The sequence below is a fragment of the Canis lupus genome, chromosome 16 (genome assembly GCF_011100685.1).
Source record: "Canis lupus familiaris isolate Mischka breed German Shepherd chromosome 16, alternate assembly UU_Cfam_GSD_1.0, whole genome shotgun sequence".
Classification (NCBI taxonomy): Eukaryota; Metazoa; Chordata; class Mammalia; order Carnivora; family Canidae; genus Canis; species Canis lupus.
In genome coordinates, this window is record NC_049237.1 from 6,577,493 (window position 1) to 6,591,834 (window position 14,342).

The window sequence follows — 14,342 nt, forward strand, 5'->3', positions numbered from 1 at the left end:
GTAGCATCACCCTTGTTTGATATTTCAGTTCTTTTCTAGAAAAAAGGAAACATTTTTTCCTTCCCTTTCATTGCCCCTGTTTCTTAAGAAGCCATTTCCTCTTCCCCATCATGTCCTAGTAAACCCTGCTTTTATTTTCATTTAATACAGAAGAATTTGTTATATTTACCCATGTCACAGAATTTTAAACCTTTGATTCATAGAAGGAAAATAGCATTTTTCCTTCTATGAATTTTTCAGGATGTTAATGTGATGACTCTTTATCTAAAATCATGGTTTACATTTTCTGAATTCTTCCTTGTATTCTTATGGTAAACATTAGTTAACATTTTATGTGCTTTGGAGAGTGTATTTTGTGAGTTCTCCTTAGAACACTTCGATTTATCTCGAAACTCAAGCCTCCTACCCCAATCTACAATCCTTTCAACCTCTTGAGACATCTTGTGTAATTCATGAGATGTATGATATTCAGTCTCTGCACTTAATTCATGTATTCTACATCTCTGCTTGGGCGACAGTTCCTTAGTGAGATGAGATGCATCAGAAGAAACAGGTGGCACCTTGTTGAGACAGCCGCTGGGCCTGGGGTGGTGCTCTTCCTATAAGGGTCTCAGTTGCGGTGAGGATGGTCCCCGAAAGCACTGGGAGTGAAACCACAGTGCCTGTAACTGTTCTCCTCTCTCAAGGTTGATCTTCTGAGTCAGTACAATGCTTCTGGTGGGAAAGAAATAATTTGTTGGACATCACAGGACTCCCAGACACCCTGAAAGCCCCCTGAAAATAAATGTTTGTAAATGTGTCTTGTCATTTAATAATATTCTGTGAAGGTTTGTTTTCTCTGTTCTAGGCATTGGCCTCTGCTGGGAGACCTCTGATCCCTGCCTTTTCTCAGAGAAAAAAAATTCACTTTTTCATTCTGGCAGGATCTCTCACAAAAACATTGCAGGATATTTCCTTCTTTTGATACTTCCTTTTGCCTTTATTTTGATCTAAAATCAGCTCAAGTCCTATCACTCATGTGAACTTGATCCTGAATAGTGTAATACACACTGATTTTTTCTTTTCTCTGAATTCTACAACATAAAGAATTAGCACTGAATCAAAACTTCTTATATACCTGTTTTGTCTCATTAATACTTTGGCAAATTCCCCAACATTTGGGATTTCCAACACCCTTTATATTTGTTTTGCATTCCCAAAGCAGAATAGGCTCAATTAATATTTCCTGGCAGGATCGTGTATGTCTCATTCCTAAACTAAACAAATGGATACTTACTCCTGATGATTGTGATTACAGGTATGGCCTGACTCATTCTTACCACCTTCTGTGTCACAGGGTACTCCTCTGATCAGAAGTTTCCAACACAACGGTATTGGCCATTTAGGGAACCTCAGAAAGATTTATTTTTTGTCAGTATTTTTCTCTTTTTCAGTTGAATGAACAGGATCCAAACTTCACCAACTTTCTCTTGAATCAGCACATGGATACTAAAATTTATCTAAAGAAAGGGTTTAGAATGTGTGAATGACCTCTAGCGAAATATCAGTCAAGAGCAAAGACATGGGGCAAAGTAGCAGAGTAGGGAGCAGGTTAGGAAGGGGAGGAAAGACCAATGAACAGGGCCTCTCTGGTGTGAATATGTGAGATACGTCTCCTCTAGCTGGGGTGGGGTCTCATGGTTTTAGGCTGGGGATGACACATAAGGTTGGGTTGGTTGGGTTCGGAAGGCCCCCTGAGTTTTAAAGGGCTGGTGAATGAGGCCTGAGAAACATTGCTCCCCTGGCCCAGGTGTGCGCCTGTGGCCTGGGTTCCTCTTTAGAGACTGCCTTTCTTCTAATCGGCACAAATGTGCCATAGGAGCCAATGCAGCTCAGCCCTGAGTTAAGGTCACTTCCCCATGATCTCTGTGCATCTTGTGCAGAGAGGATGTGGCTGTGGAGCACTGTGGCTAACTACTGGCGCAGAAGTACACAGATGTCTGGTTGATGCGAGCAGACTCCAGAATCAAGGGGAAGGCATCCTTCTTCTTCCTCGAGACACTGTACCCATAAGGGATGTCTCCTGTCTCAACACTGTCAATATTATAGGACCAGTAGAGCAGCCGCAACCCCAGACCTGGGTCTTGTCGATACCAGAACATTCTTTCATGGTCCATATTCTGTGAACATTTCAACAAAACTTTCGCTCCCACTTTTTTGATGAGTTGTCTCGGGGTTTGAGTCACTTGTGCGTTCAAAAGGCCTATGAGAGAAGAGCAGAGGATGTGACTCCAGAGGCCAGGAAGCCTAAGGAAAGAAAAGGCTCATATCAGGGCCTGGAAATAACAGCACAGGGGTTTTCCCCTAACACTCCACACTCACCTACTCCCAGGAAACAAAAGGCCACACCACAGAGGAGTCCGATCCCCATGGCAGACTTGAGGCAGGACTGGCTCCTCTCAGGCTCAGGCTGGAGGCTGGTTGTCTGTGATGTCACTGTCCCTGCCCACGCTCACCATCCCTTAGTCATCTTCTAGATTTAAGAGAGTTTAGAGTTGCCAAAGTGAAAGCCATCTCTGTCTCACGTGGCAGTGTGGGTGCATGTGTGCATGTGTGTGCGTGTGTGCGCGTGCCTTTGTGTCTGTGTGTGTATGTGTGTGTGCAGAAAACAGCTAACACAATAGGTCCCCTTAGAAGGACCGGCTCTTGCAATGTAGGCCCCAGGCTGGCGTCTGGGAACTTGGATTTCAGGAGTGTTCCTACCATTGAGTAACTGGTAAGTGTTGTTCATTTTGCCTGGACTGCTTGCACAAACATTGTAGTGTATGCCAAACACCCACTTTGTCTCTTCAAGTCTGCAATTTGGGTGTGTGTTAGGCAGAGAGTGCCTGTGTGATCAGCTGTGTTACTGTTCCAGGGCTGCCCCGATGTACTACGAACCGGGTGACTAATCCAATGGAAACTGCTTTTCTCACTGTTCTGGAGGCTAGAAGTCCAAGATCAAGGTGTTGGCAGGATTGGTTTCCCAGCGACCTTGCTTCTCGGCTCGCAGCTGGCCTCGTCCCTCTGCCTTCACACAGTGTTGCCTCTCTCTGTGTCTGTGTCCTAATTACCTCTCCTTATAAGGACACTGGTCATATTGGGAAAGGGCCACCTCCACGACCTCATTTAACATTAGCTACCCCTTTAAAGAACTTATCTACAAATACAGTCACATTCTGAAGTACTGGGTGTTAGGACTTCAATATATGAATTTTGAGGGGACATACTTCAGCCCATAACATTAGCTTCCAAAAGTGTCTAGGATGCTGAGCCTGCATCTTCCTTGCTGGGGAAGGAGTGCATCCTCCGGGGAGGGCAAGAACATAAGGAAGTCTCCATGGATTCATCCAAACTCTGGCTGGTTTCTTTCCCTTCCAATCTGCCTGTGTATCCTAGCGAGGTCTGGGTAGTAAGTCTTAACCACATGGCCTGAAATGCGGGTCCCCTAAAGTCCTTCTAGTGAGTCTCAGGAAGTGAATCTCCACCAGCAAGGATTTTCTTTTCCTGATCAATTCCGATTAGGAAAGCATTACTGTCCTCTGTCTGTATTTCTCTCCCTCCCTCCCTCCCTCCCTCCCTCCCTCCCTCCCTCCCTCTCCATATATTTTTCCTTCACAGCAATTTTAGTTTTTCATACAATCTTATTAAAGAACAAGAATTACCACAAGTAATGTGTTGGTTACAAGGCAGGCTTTGGAGCTACACTGTCTGGGTTTGAAATTCAATTCTGTTGTTAATTGGCCATGACCAGAGGCAAATTCTGGGTCTCAGTGCTCTTATATGGAAAATTGGACTAATAAAAGTATCAACTATTAATAAAAGTACCAACCACTGTAAGAACGCAACAGATTGGTACGTATGAACTGGTTATATCATCGCAGACCTCGATAAATCCAGCCTTTAAACCCATGAAGTCTTACTACTACTACTGTCATTTACTGAATACTAATTTTGTGTCAGACAGTGTGTTAAAATTCTCCACTGATATGATTTCTTGTACTCATCCTTATGTTACCGTTTTGGGGTAAATCTTCATCCATCTTTTTATTTTTCTTACATTTTTTAAAAGATTTATTTGAGAGAGAGAGCATGCAGATGAGTGAGGGGGAGGGACAGAGGGAGAGGGAGAGAGAATCCCCAAGCAGACTCCCCACTGAGCACAGAGCCCCATGCAGAGCTCAATCCCTTGACCCTGAGATCATGACCTGAGCTGAAACCAAGAGTCAGACACTCGACTGACTGAGGAAGCCAAGCGCCCCAAATCTTTGTCTTTTTAGATTTGCCTTCCAAAATGTTTCTGCAGGAATTGTTTTTCAATGAATTCAAAGCAACAAAACTGAAAGCACACTTGCTATGCCCTTTTAGGCCACCATGGATATTAAATTGTGGCTCGTTACCAAGCGTCCTACAGCTTTCCTACTGTCTCTAAGCTTCATGGTACTTGTGTAATAGGGACCTCACTCAGACAGCATCAGATCCTGCTCACTCACTAGGAAGGAAAAGCTACAAAGCCCAACATAATTCTGACTTAGCCATCAATTTATTTTCTCTGAATTCCTGGTGAAGTTCATAACCAGAAGTGACCAGAAGAAATATGCCTAACTCTGGGTTCTGGCTCAAATTCTATCTTCATGTTTTGCTATTCTCTGCTTTTGAAATGATTAGCTTTAGCATTTAGGGGATTTTTATCAGATGCCTTAGTAGCCCTTATACTAAGTGCCATCCAGAGCACATCCTCGTATTCAGGTGGCATCTCATATTGCAAAAATTTACCAATTCCTCAGTCCACATTTCTTATCTGTCTGTCCTAAAGTACACATTTAGTGTGCTGAAAGTATTTAGTTGTAGATATTTCTGTTCTAATTGTTACTGATTTGCCTTCATAGATATAGGTACATCGAGGTGTGAGTCTTCCCATAAGCAATAATCTCATTCCTTTTATAAAACACTTGCCTTTTCTGTCCATTGTGTTGGTGGTGGAGACACAATGGAGACATAATGGAGACATGATGGTGCCCACATGTGCAGGCTCCCCCTGGAGATGTAGTGGAGACAGTAGGGTACCAATGATGGGGTGCAGTCACTAGAGGTGCAATGTCTGCAAAGAAGAAGAAGAAGAAAGAAGAAGAAGAAGAAGAGGAGGAGGAGGAGGAGGAGGAGGAGGAGAAGGAAGAGGAGGAGGAGAAGGAAGAGGAAGAGAAAGAAGAAGGGGAGGGGTGCAGGAGGGAGGTGAGAAGATGAGACATCACAATCAAATGCAAAAGCAAAGATTTAAAAGGGCATTTTCCAGGTAATAGGAGAAGTTTAAATATGATTTTGGCTATGCATAATATGAAGGAATTGCAAATAATTTTGTTAGGTTGGCAATATGACTGTATAAAAATATTATTTTTTAGAGCTTACTAAAATCTGGAATAAAATATTATGATGTCTGGGAAATTGCTTCAAAAGATATCAACCAAAAATGCTGGAGGAATGGAAGATAAAAGTGTGGCAGGTGTTAATTATTGAATCTGGGCGATAGGGCTCATTGTATTACTCTCTCTGCTTTCATGATTGACAATTTTCTGAATAAAATGCTTGAAAATGTTATATCAAGAGGAACATGGAAAGTACGAATTATTTTCATCTAATGCTTCACCTTCAACATGCTTTACCATAGTATTACATTAAGTACCAGGCTCTACGAAGCAACTGGTTTATACTCTTCAAAAGTATTGAATTACAAAGGACAGACGGAGGGGCATTCCAGAGTAAAGAGAAATAACAACTAAATGTAAAATGTAATTCTGGATTGGATTATAGACCAGAATCTGTTTTCCTTTTTTGTTACAAAGGACACTATTTGGACAATTGCCAAATATGAAAAAAGTAATAGATACTGATATAAAAATATAATAATAAAATCCGATTAAAAGTTATTCTGTTTGTGTTATCACCATGTGCCAGAAATCCTAAACAATTTTGGTGATGAAAGACTCCTTCCTTCTGTGTAATATCTGCCCTTCTGGGACTGCCTTAGTTCACTTAGCACAGGGACAAATACCTGGAAGCAGAGAGAATGGCAGTTGCCAGGGGCTGGGGAAGGGGAAACGGGAGTAGCTGTTCACGAGATACCAAGTTCCAGTCTTGCAAGATGATGACATCTGAACAACATTGTGTCTAAAGTTAAGGAAGCTGGAGTGTACATTTAAACACTTGTTAAAAGAGACCTCATGCGAAGCGTCCTTGTCACACACGTGCACACACACAATTTTTAAAAACAGCAAAAAAGGAGATCCCTGGGTGGCTCAGCGGTTTAGTGCCTGCCTTTGGCCCAGGGCGCGATCCTGGAGACCCAGGATCGAGTCCCACATCGGGCTTCCTGCATGGAGCCTGCTTCTCCCTCTGCCTGTGTCTCTGCCTCTCTCTCTCTCTCTCTCTCTCTCTCTCTATGTCTATCATAAATAAATAAATAAATCTTTAAAAAAAAAACAGCAAAAAAAAAAAAAAAAAAGCCCAAAACAAACCCTCAGTGGGTGATTTTGGTGCACATGGAGATTTGTAATTATGTACATGACTATTAATGAAAATAATATCGTTGCATACAGGAGGGGATGCTAAAATATTATTTGTTCTGGCAGCCAGGTAGGCATGATACGCCATGGGTAGGAGGCAGAGGATTATGGCCCTTTCTGCTATTTGTTATGATGAAGAGGAATTCCAAACTAACAGATACTCGGGTGAAGCTTACTTCTTTTTATTTATTTTATTTTATTTTATTTTATTTTATTTTATTTTATTTTATTTTATTTATTTTATTTTATTATTTTATTTTTTTGAAGCTTACTTCTACAGGATCCCTTGGTCAGAGTCTTCTTCTTGTCCTCCGAAGAGCAGTCTGGTGGCAGCGGGCCCGCTTGCCCGCTCTGAGCTCTGTGACGTGGGCAGTTCACATGAGGGGCCTCTCCCCAGGAGAACTCACCTCCCTCATCCCCAGTCACCACAGCTCCTCTCTGGGCCTGGAGCTGATTTTAGTCTGTGTCTGGAAAAGTTTGTCCCTGCAGCTGTGATGGTGAGCGTGTAACAGAAATGGGGCATGTCTAGAGCAGAAATTGGTAGCCTCTGTGTTCAATAATAGCATTATCCAAGTGAAGAGCTTGTCTCTTAGAGAATTTATTCATAAGCTTTGTTATTTAAGCTGCTTATTAAAAGGCTCATAGCTAGGAAAGAGAGATAAGGAAGACAAATCCTGATTAAAATTCTTGAAGGCATCTTAGAATCCTTGCATTGATATTTCTTGAACACTTGCTATGTGCTGGGCACCGGGAACACAGTCACAGACCATGGACACATGCTCCGTGCCTCGCAGAGCATTCATTCCATTCCAGAGCCAGTGGACCAGGCATAATGATGGTTTGGTGATGCAAACATGGGAGGACACATTACCCTAAATCAAAGAACAGATGGCCCCAAAGGGAGATTTATAGCAAACAATAACAACGACACAGTGAAGCTGTTGCAGACCTGAACTGAGATGTATAGAAAGGGTGTGTGTTCGGGAAATGACCAGAGACATTCTGGGGAACATGCGAAGCAATCATGAGATCGGGAGAGTAAGAATGAGTTTGCTGGGTGGGCTTGGCAGAGCAAATGACAGCATGATCAGAGCCAGTGACAGCCGACATGAAAATAATGCTGAATAAGAAGTTGAGCCCCAGAGTAATGAAATCCAGAAGCCAACACCTGAAATTAGGAAGGCAATTTGTCTAGAGGTGGAGTGCAAGTGTTAGATGGAACGTGGGTGATGGGGAACAGGGCACTGCCCAGGGCTGGTGGCCCATGGCCCTGGAGACAGTCCCCGAAGATCAGTGCATCTGGGTGGAACGACGCTCCCTCTTGCAGGTGGTGCCAGGGAAGCTGAACTGGTACCAGGTGAGTTCTCTTAGGTGGCCTGGGCTGCGCAAGCCCCATGCAAGTCCCGAAGGGAAGTGAGGACTCTGGCATCTCATTCATAGGTGCTGTCCCTACCACTGTCTCCTGTGGGTGCCACCTTCCCCCCTGTGACAACCCTTTCAGTGCAGAGAGGAAGTGGCCGTGCAGCGCTGTGGGTTCACTGCTGGCAGAAGTGTCTGAAAAAGGCTGGACGTCTGAAGGCTGGGAGGAATGCTTAGGCTTATTTAAAAACACACCATATCTCTTAGGGACTTCTCATCTGTCGGGGTTCTTGGCATTGAGTAAAACAGTAACTGTAGCCTCATTCTTGGCTCTTGTCTGAATCAGCACATACTGGTCATGGTACATGTTTTGGCCACAACACAGTCACCCTTTTTGCCGACACTGAGATTTCAGCGACACTAGCATCCATGGACACTGGTGGATAAAGTGAGATGGTAAGTCAAGGGAAAGAGCTTCAGAGGGATGCCAGTGTATAAACCACCAGACAAAGCCTTAATGCAGAGGTCGAGAAACCAAGTTCAAGAACATAGACCTGTGCCCATGAACTACCTATCCCAAGGAGGATGTCACAGCAGGTGAGTTCATGGTGGGGTGTCTGCATTAGCTCTGGTGTTAGTGAAACAATACCTCGTGAGCCCACTTGTAAGGGAAGAGTATATATAGAAAGAGTAGGGTACCAAGGACATTGACAATGGGTGAACCAAAAATTAATACTTAAAAAAAAACTGTGACTAGTGTCCAAATCTGAAAATTCACTAAATCTTGTAGGTATTTCTTTAGCATGAGTGAGTTTGGTTGAGGTGTGAGTAATCAAGAGTAGATCCCATAAAGTAGCTGAGGATACATGCCTCTTCAGAACTCTGTGAACCTGAGCCCTGCTGGTCCTGGGAAATAAGAGTAACGAGCAGGGTAACCTGGTGCCTAAAGCAGGTCCATGTTAAGAATCAGGGCATTGTAGCTATCATCTCTAGGTCCTTGACAGAGGGCTCTAGGTGTGTGGGATCCTACAGAAGTAGGAAGGCGTCTGTCTACATCACGGTCCCATGGGCTCCCATGGGATACAGGGTCACCCAAGATGACTTCCAGGAAATAAGACTAAGTCATTAGATGGTAGATCCCCATTCCAGGGGGAACAATCTTTGAGTTTATAATTTCCACTTCCATCTCCGATTTAATTAGTATAATTCTATTTATATTGAGGATGTGATAAAAGTAGTAATGGAAACTCAACTTAGACGTGAGAAGCAACAATTTTTGTAGTTCAGAAATATCTGAGCCAATCTTTCAAAAAGGAGAGATACGTCCACTGGAAGCCCCTGTGTGTAACAACATAAGGTGCCTCCTAGAGGGAGCTCATCCTAAGATTAGGGCAAGGGGCCTACGGGGTGGAAGACCTAGTAATACAGCCAGTTCTTGGAGGGATGAGTGGATTTGGAGTTCAGCTGGGTTTCCTGCTGGATTTTGCATCCTGGATGAGGTTCTCTGCATTTCCTTATCCCAGGATATAACGACTATTTTGGTGGTTAGTGAGGAATGTATGTAATTGAGTGAGCCTTCATGCCAAAGTCTGGATAAGATATTTGGGATCAAGATGAGGAGCTGTAGTTTTGCCCTTCCAACCCAAAGAAAGAAAAGGAAAAGCTTGAGCAAATTTTTCTTCTTGTGCTTCATTAATAGAGGTGCCACTCTGCAGGAGGCTCTACCTGGGAGGGATGTTGGAGCCTGTGGGCAGCAATGATGAAGTCTGCTGTATTGTGCTGCATGGCAAATGAAATGGTACAGAGCTGAAGCATCAGCAGTGGCTGGCAGGTATTTTAGGGCCCACCCGAAAAAGAAAAAGATCCCATGGGAACAGTGGTACCCAGGGAGGCAACTTCGTCATCAGGGGGACATAGAGCTCAGGGGCTGGAGTAGAAGAATAGATCTCTGTTAGAGCACACGATCTGACTTGCTTGGATACACATATGAAAAACCCTGGAATCTCCCCAGACTATGTGTAGGAGAGGACTTCGCGGGGCACCTAGATACTGGACTAGTCAGAGGGGTGTTGGAAAGAGGATCTTGAGACAAGACTGATTCACTCATTCATTTAACACTACTACTGCCTTCAGGGACTCTGGTAAGTACGGAGATAAGCAATAGAGGCATGATCCTTATTCTCTTTAACCTGGATATTTATGACTGTAAATGTTAAACAATAAACAGTTGAGTGTGTTGACTGCCATCAGGATAGAAGTTCAGGCTGTCATAAGAGCACAGAGCAGAGGAAATGACCCAGCCAGGGATTCAAGGAAATCTTTCTGGAGGAGGATGTGACTTCCGAATTAGCATCCAGAGGAGCGATCGGTCAGGTGACCGGGTAGGTAGGGAGAGGAAGGGCGCTCTAGGGAGAGTGAACCTTGGTGGTGAACACCCAGCAGTGAGTCAGCAGAGGGCATACGTGGTAGTTGTGGTCACTGAGGGAAAGAGGACATTCACGTCAAGAAGGCAGGTAGGTACACAAAGACCTCGTCAAGGAGGAGCTTGTAAAGTCTTGAGCTTATACTTTATACTGGCAGTGGGGGCGACTACGTGGAAGGCGGTTAAGGAATCCAGGTGAGAGACGTTGGCTGGGCCACAGCGTTGTCACTGAAGTTAGAAACATTAGTAAAAATTGCAAGGGATGTAACATCTGCACGTACGCAGGGTAGGAGATGCGGGACTAGGTGTCTCTGAGAGATGGTGGGGATGACCCCTCCGTTCCTGGCTTGGACATTTGGCCAGAGGGCGGGACCATTTGCTGAGATGTGGAAGAAAGAGGGACGTCAGATTTTGTGAATAACTCAGAGCGTGCTCTTCCCCCCGGGGCAAGCAACCGGGAATAGGACGTGGAATATGGGACAAGGTTTTGTTGAGTGACTGGACTGAAAATGCGGCGTTTGGTTTGGGCAACAGTGAAGCCCAGTAAGGAGTACTGGGGGTGATAGTAGTAGTAGTAGGGAGACAGGATCACTGTGTGCAATCCTGTTCTATCCTGTTCTAGGAAGAGAGTCCCTTGCCCCTGGCAGTAGACCTACCGCGGCCAGCGTGTCCTACCTCGACTTGGACAAGCACCTTAGTGGTGAGAGGCCCCAGGAGAGCAGCACCCTGCAGGGGAGCTGCCCTGACAGCGTCTGCGGAGCTGGGGAGCCCGGGAAGGACAACTATGGGGCAGATGGTGGAGGGAGTTCTCCTCGTGGTTGGGGTGGGGCTCCCCAGGAAGGCGCCTCCTTGTTCTCCAGGTGCCCTTTCTGTGCAGCGAGCATCTGGCTGAGCAGCGCTGTGGATAAACCGCTGGCGCAGAGGTGCAGCGAGGTGTGGTTGGTGCCTGCCGACTCCAGGGTCGGGGCCAGGGGGGAATTTCTCTTCTCTTTCCGAGAGACCCAGTACCCATCAGGGACATCTCCCTTTTCAGTAAACTGAACGTTCCTTGAAGAGTAGATCAGCTTTAGACCCAGCCCTGGGTCTTGTCCGTACCAGTACATAGCGTCGCGGTTCATATCCTGAGAACAAAGCAGTGTCAACTGCCTCCTGGTCCCTGTGATGAGGTATCTCAGGGTCTGGGTCACTCCGGCTTCCACGGGGCCTGCGAGGGAAGGAAACAGAGCTAGAGTCAGCCGAGAAGGGCACGGCCTCTAGAGAATGTCTCGAGATGAGACCTGCAAGGTGCAGCCACCTTGCCCAGGTGTCCTGAAACTCACCTGCTCCCAGGAGACACAGCACCACCCAGCCCAGCAGCCCGAAAGCCGTGGGTGTCCTCCAGCCCCGGGGGCTCCAGTCGGCTTCTGTGGCATCTCCCTCTTTGCAGCTACTTGGCCCCCATTTTCGGGAGCGAAGCCACTTCCCTTTCTCGCGGGGCTGAAGGGAAACACAAGCGACTGGTGGTGGCCGCTGTGGGCTGGCGAGGCTTATGGTCACCAACATTTATTAGCCTTGCTCTCCTTTGAGGCTAGCAGGACACTCTTGTCAAACTTGGAGGGTATCTGCATATTCTGAATCTTTATGATGAAAACTGATAGAGCACATTTATCACTTAGAACTGCGAGAGCATGAAACTTCCACTGTCGTCACAGTTGCACTTTGGTATTTTAGATGCCTCACGTCCACCCTGCAGAGGCAAGTCCAAGCATGTTCCTACCCTTGCTTCTCCACCGGCATGGGCATGGGTTTTTTAGCCACTACCTTTTCCAAGAGGCTCGTCTGTAAAACCTCGGACAGGCCCCCAGCGTGGATTAGTTCACGGGTCTGTACCCAGTTCACACTGTTCGGCGCAGGGCTCTATCCTCGTTAGCCGACTACACGCCCCGTAGTTGCGGGAGCTGGTGGCTGCTTTCCTCAAGGTTGGGGTTTGCTATATCTTTCTTCTTTCTCCTCTTTTCTCTGAAGCAGGCAGGGATGACAGCTGCTAACTTCCGTCACCTCACATTTTTACCAGCCAACGTGGTTTCTTCTTCTGCTGCGGGCATGCAACCTCTTTCTGGCTTTCTGGTCTCCACCTGCTGCTCCACGCAGCAGCACAGCTGTGCCCCTGGGTGCTGAGAGTCCTGGGGGAATCCCGGCCGTGGCTGGGGGGCATCAGGGCGTCTCTTCGGCAGTCCAGCTGCGACATACTGCTCCCTTTTCTGGGTCACTGTGTCCTTCCTGCGTTGGGGTGACGTTTGTGGGGGATTGCACAGTGTTTTCCCTCTTGGATACCTTCAAGTTTGTTTTGTGCTTTGTTGGAGCCAGAATATTCTTGGCTGGGGTGGGAGTGGGGGATGGAGGAGGAGGAGAGAGCAGAGACTGCCCTCCCCGCCCCCCCCCCCCCCCCCCCACCCCCAATTGCTTCCAACCACAGCCAGGGCTTCACGGAGTCCTTCTCTATTTTGCCAAATCATTGTCATCTCCAGGCAAGAGGTGGGTCCTCATCCCAGTTTGGGGGCAGCACTCACACCTCAGAGATGGCTTTCCGCTTGCAATCCCCTTCATGCTGGGGGCGCATCTCTGACCTTCCCCATTCCCGGCCAGTGAGGCGCATCTGCTCTCAGGACAGCAACTCTGCCCTGCGGAGGCGTGTTTTCTCTTCCTACGTTGCTACCGGTGTGGTTCCTTTCAGGAAAAGCATGGCAGGGAACAGGCTTGGTTTCACGTCAGCCCTTGGTGTTTTTCTGTTGTCCTGGGAGTTTTCCATATTCTAGCTGTGGGGCAGGTATTCTCTGTGGGAAAGCAAGCAGCTTTCATTCTCAAGAACCCTCTTCAAGCCAACAATTTCCTTATTACTTAGTAAAGCTTGGCATCCCGAATTTCGTCTTTAGAAATCTTTCACAGTTGACCTGCGTCTACAAAGCTAAACCCAACTCTCTATTTACACCCCGGTCCAGTGGATTTCCCCAGGTTCTATGGTGCTTCCAACACCATAGAAGTGGATAATTACAGCTCATAGATTTATAGTTCATCCCAAGCATTCTCCATATTAGATTAACCCAAGAGTCAGGAGGCACCTGATTTTATATTCCCAAACTCCCCCCAACCCAGCAGCAAATTCACTCTCCTCAACAGGCTGCTTTCCTCCTCTGCACCCCATTGACAGGGAGGCTGCTCTGGTCTCTCCTTTCTTTCTCTACATCAAAAGCGATGTTGTTGACCTGAGTCCCTAATAGCCTTAGATCGTGAGCCAATTGCTGTACCTTCCCACTCTTCTGTCCTAGAACCTTCCTTCTGATCTCTCCTTCTTCAGGCCACCACCTTCAAGACTTTGGAAACTTTTCCCCAATGTGCGGCAGGCGTCTAAGTCTGGGAATCCTGGAGATGGCCAGGAGCCCTGAAACATCTCCCTCCATCTTTTGTACTTTTTGTACTTTAATGTAATGTGTTCCGTTGTGTGCTGTCCATCTGTCCATGTCTCTCCCAGGACTTCTTCGGTGTCTGCTCTCGGCCTCCCTCCTCGGAGGCACTGCTTAGCAAATCTGTTGCGTCTCCCAGCCGTCCTTCTGGGCTAACAGTCTCTGGACAGCAATATCTATGCCTGCCTCTACTCCACTAAGGAGCCATTTCTGAAAAACCCCTTTAGGAGAACATTAAGTGCCCTTTAAGTGCGCAGCAAAATGTCTCCTATGGCTGATCCAGAGCCCAGTTATAGACTCTAGAATGTTCACTACACCTCAAATCCTGTTTTACTTATGCTCAGGCCCTTGGAGTTGTGAGGAAGTTGCTCTGCCCTCTATATTTTCATGTTATATGATTAACCTTTGAAAGATCTCATGAGAGACTTTTATATAGTGAGTTCTCTTTTAATTGGTGACACGGTGTTCAATTTTATCAAATGTTCCCCTTTATCAAGATCTGAAGTGAAACATTCATAAGGAATGCGTTAGTGCCCTCTAGTG

General features: G+C 46.2%; 1 gene segment (V, D, J or C); it reads right to left on the reverse strand.

The window, feature by feature from the left end:
- Window positions 1-6,754: 6,754 nt before the first annotated feature.
- Window positions 6,755-12,721, reverse strand: LOC111090221. The segment is given in 2 exon segments: window positions 6,755-11,563; window positions 11,679-12,721. Coding segments are annotated over 2 exon segments (645 nt in total).
- Between the last annotated feature and the right edge of the window lie 1,621 nt (window positions 12,722-14,342).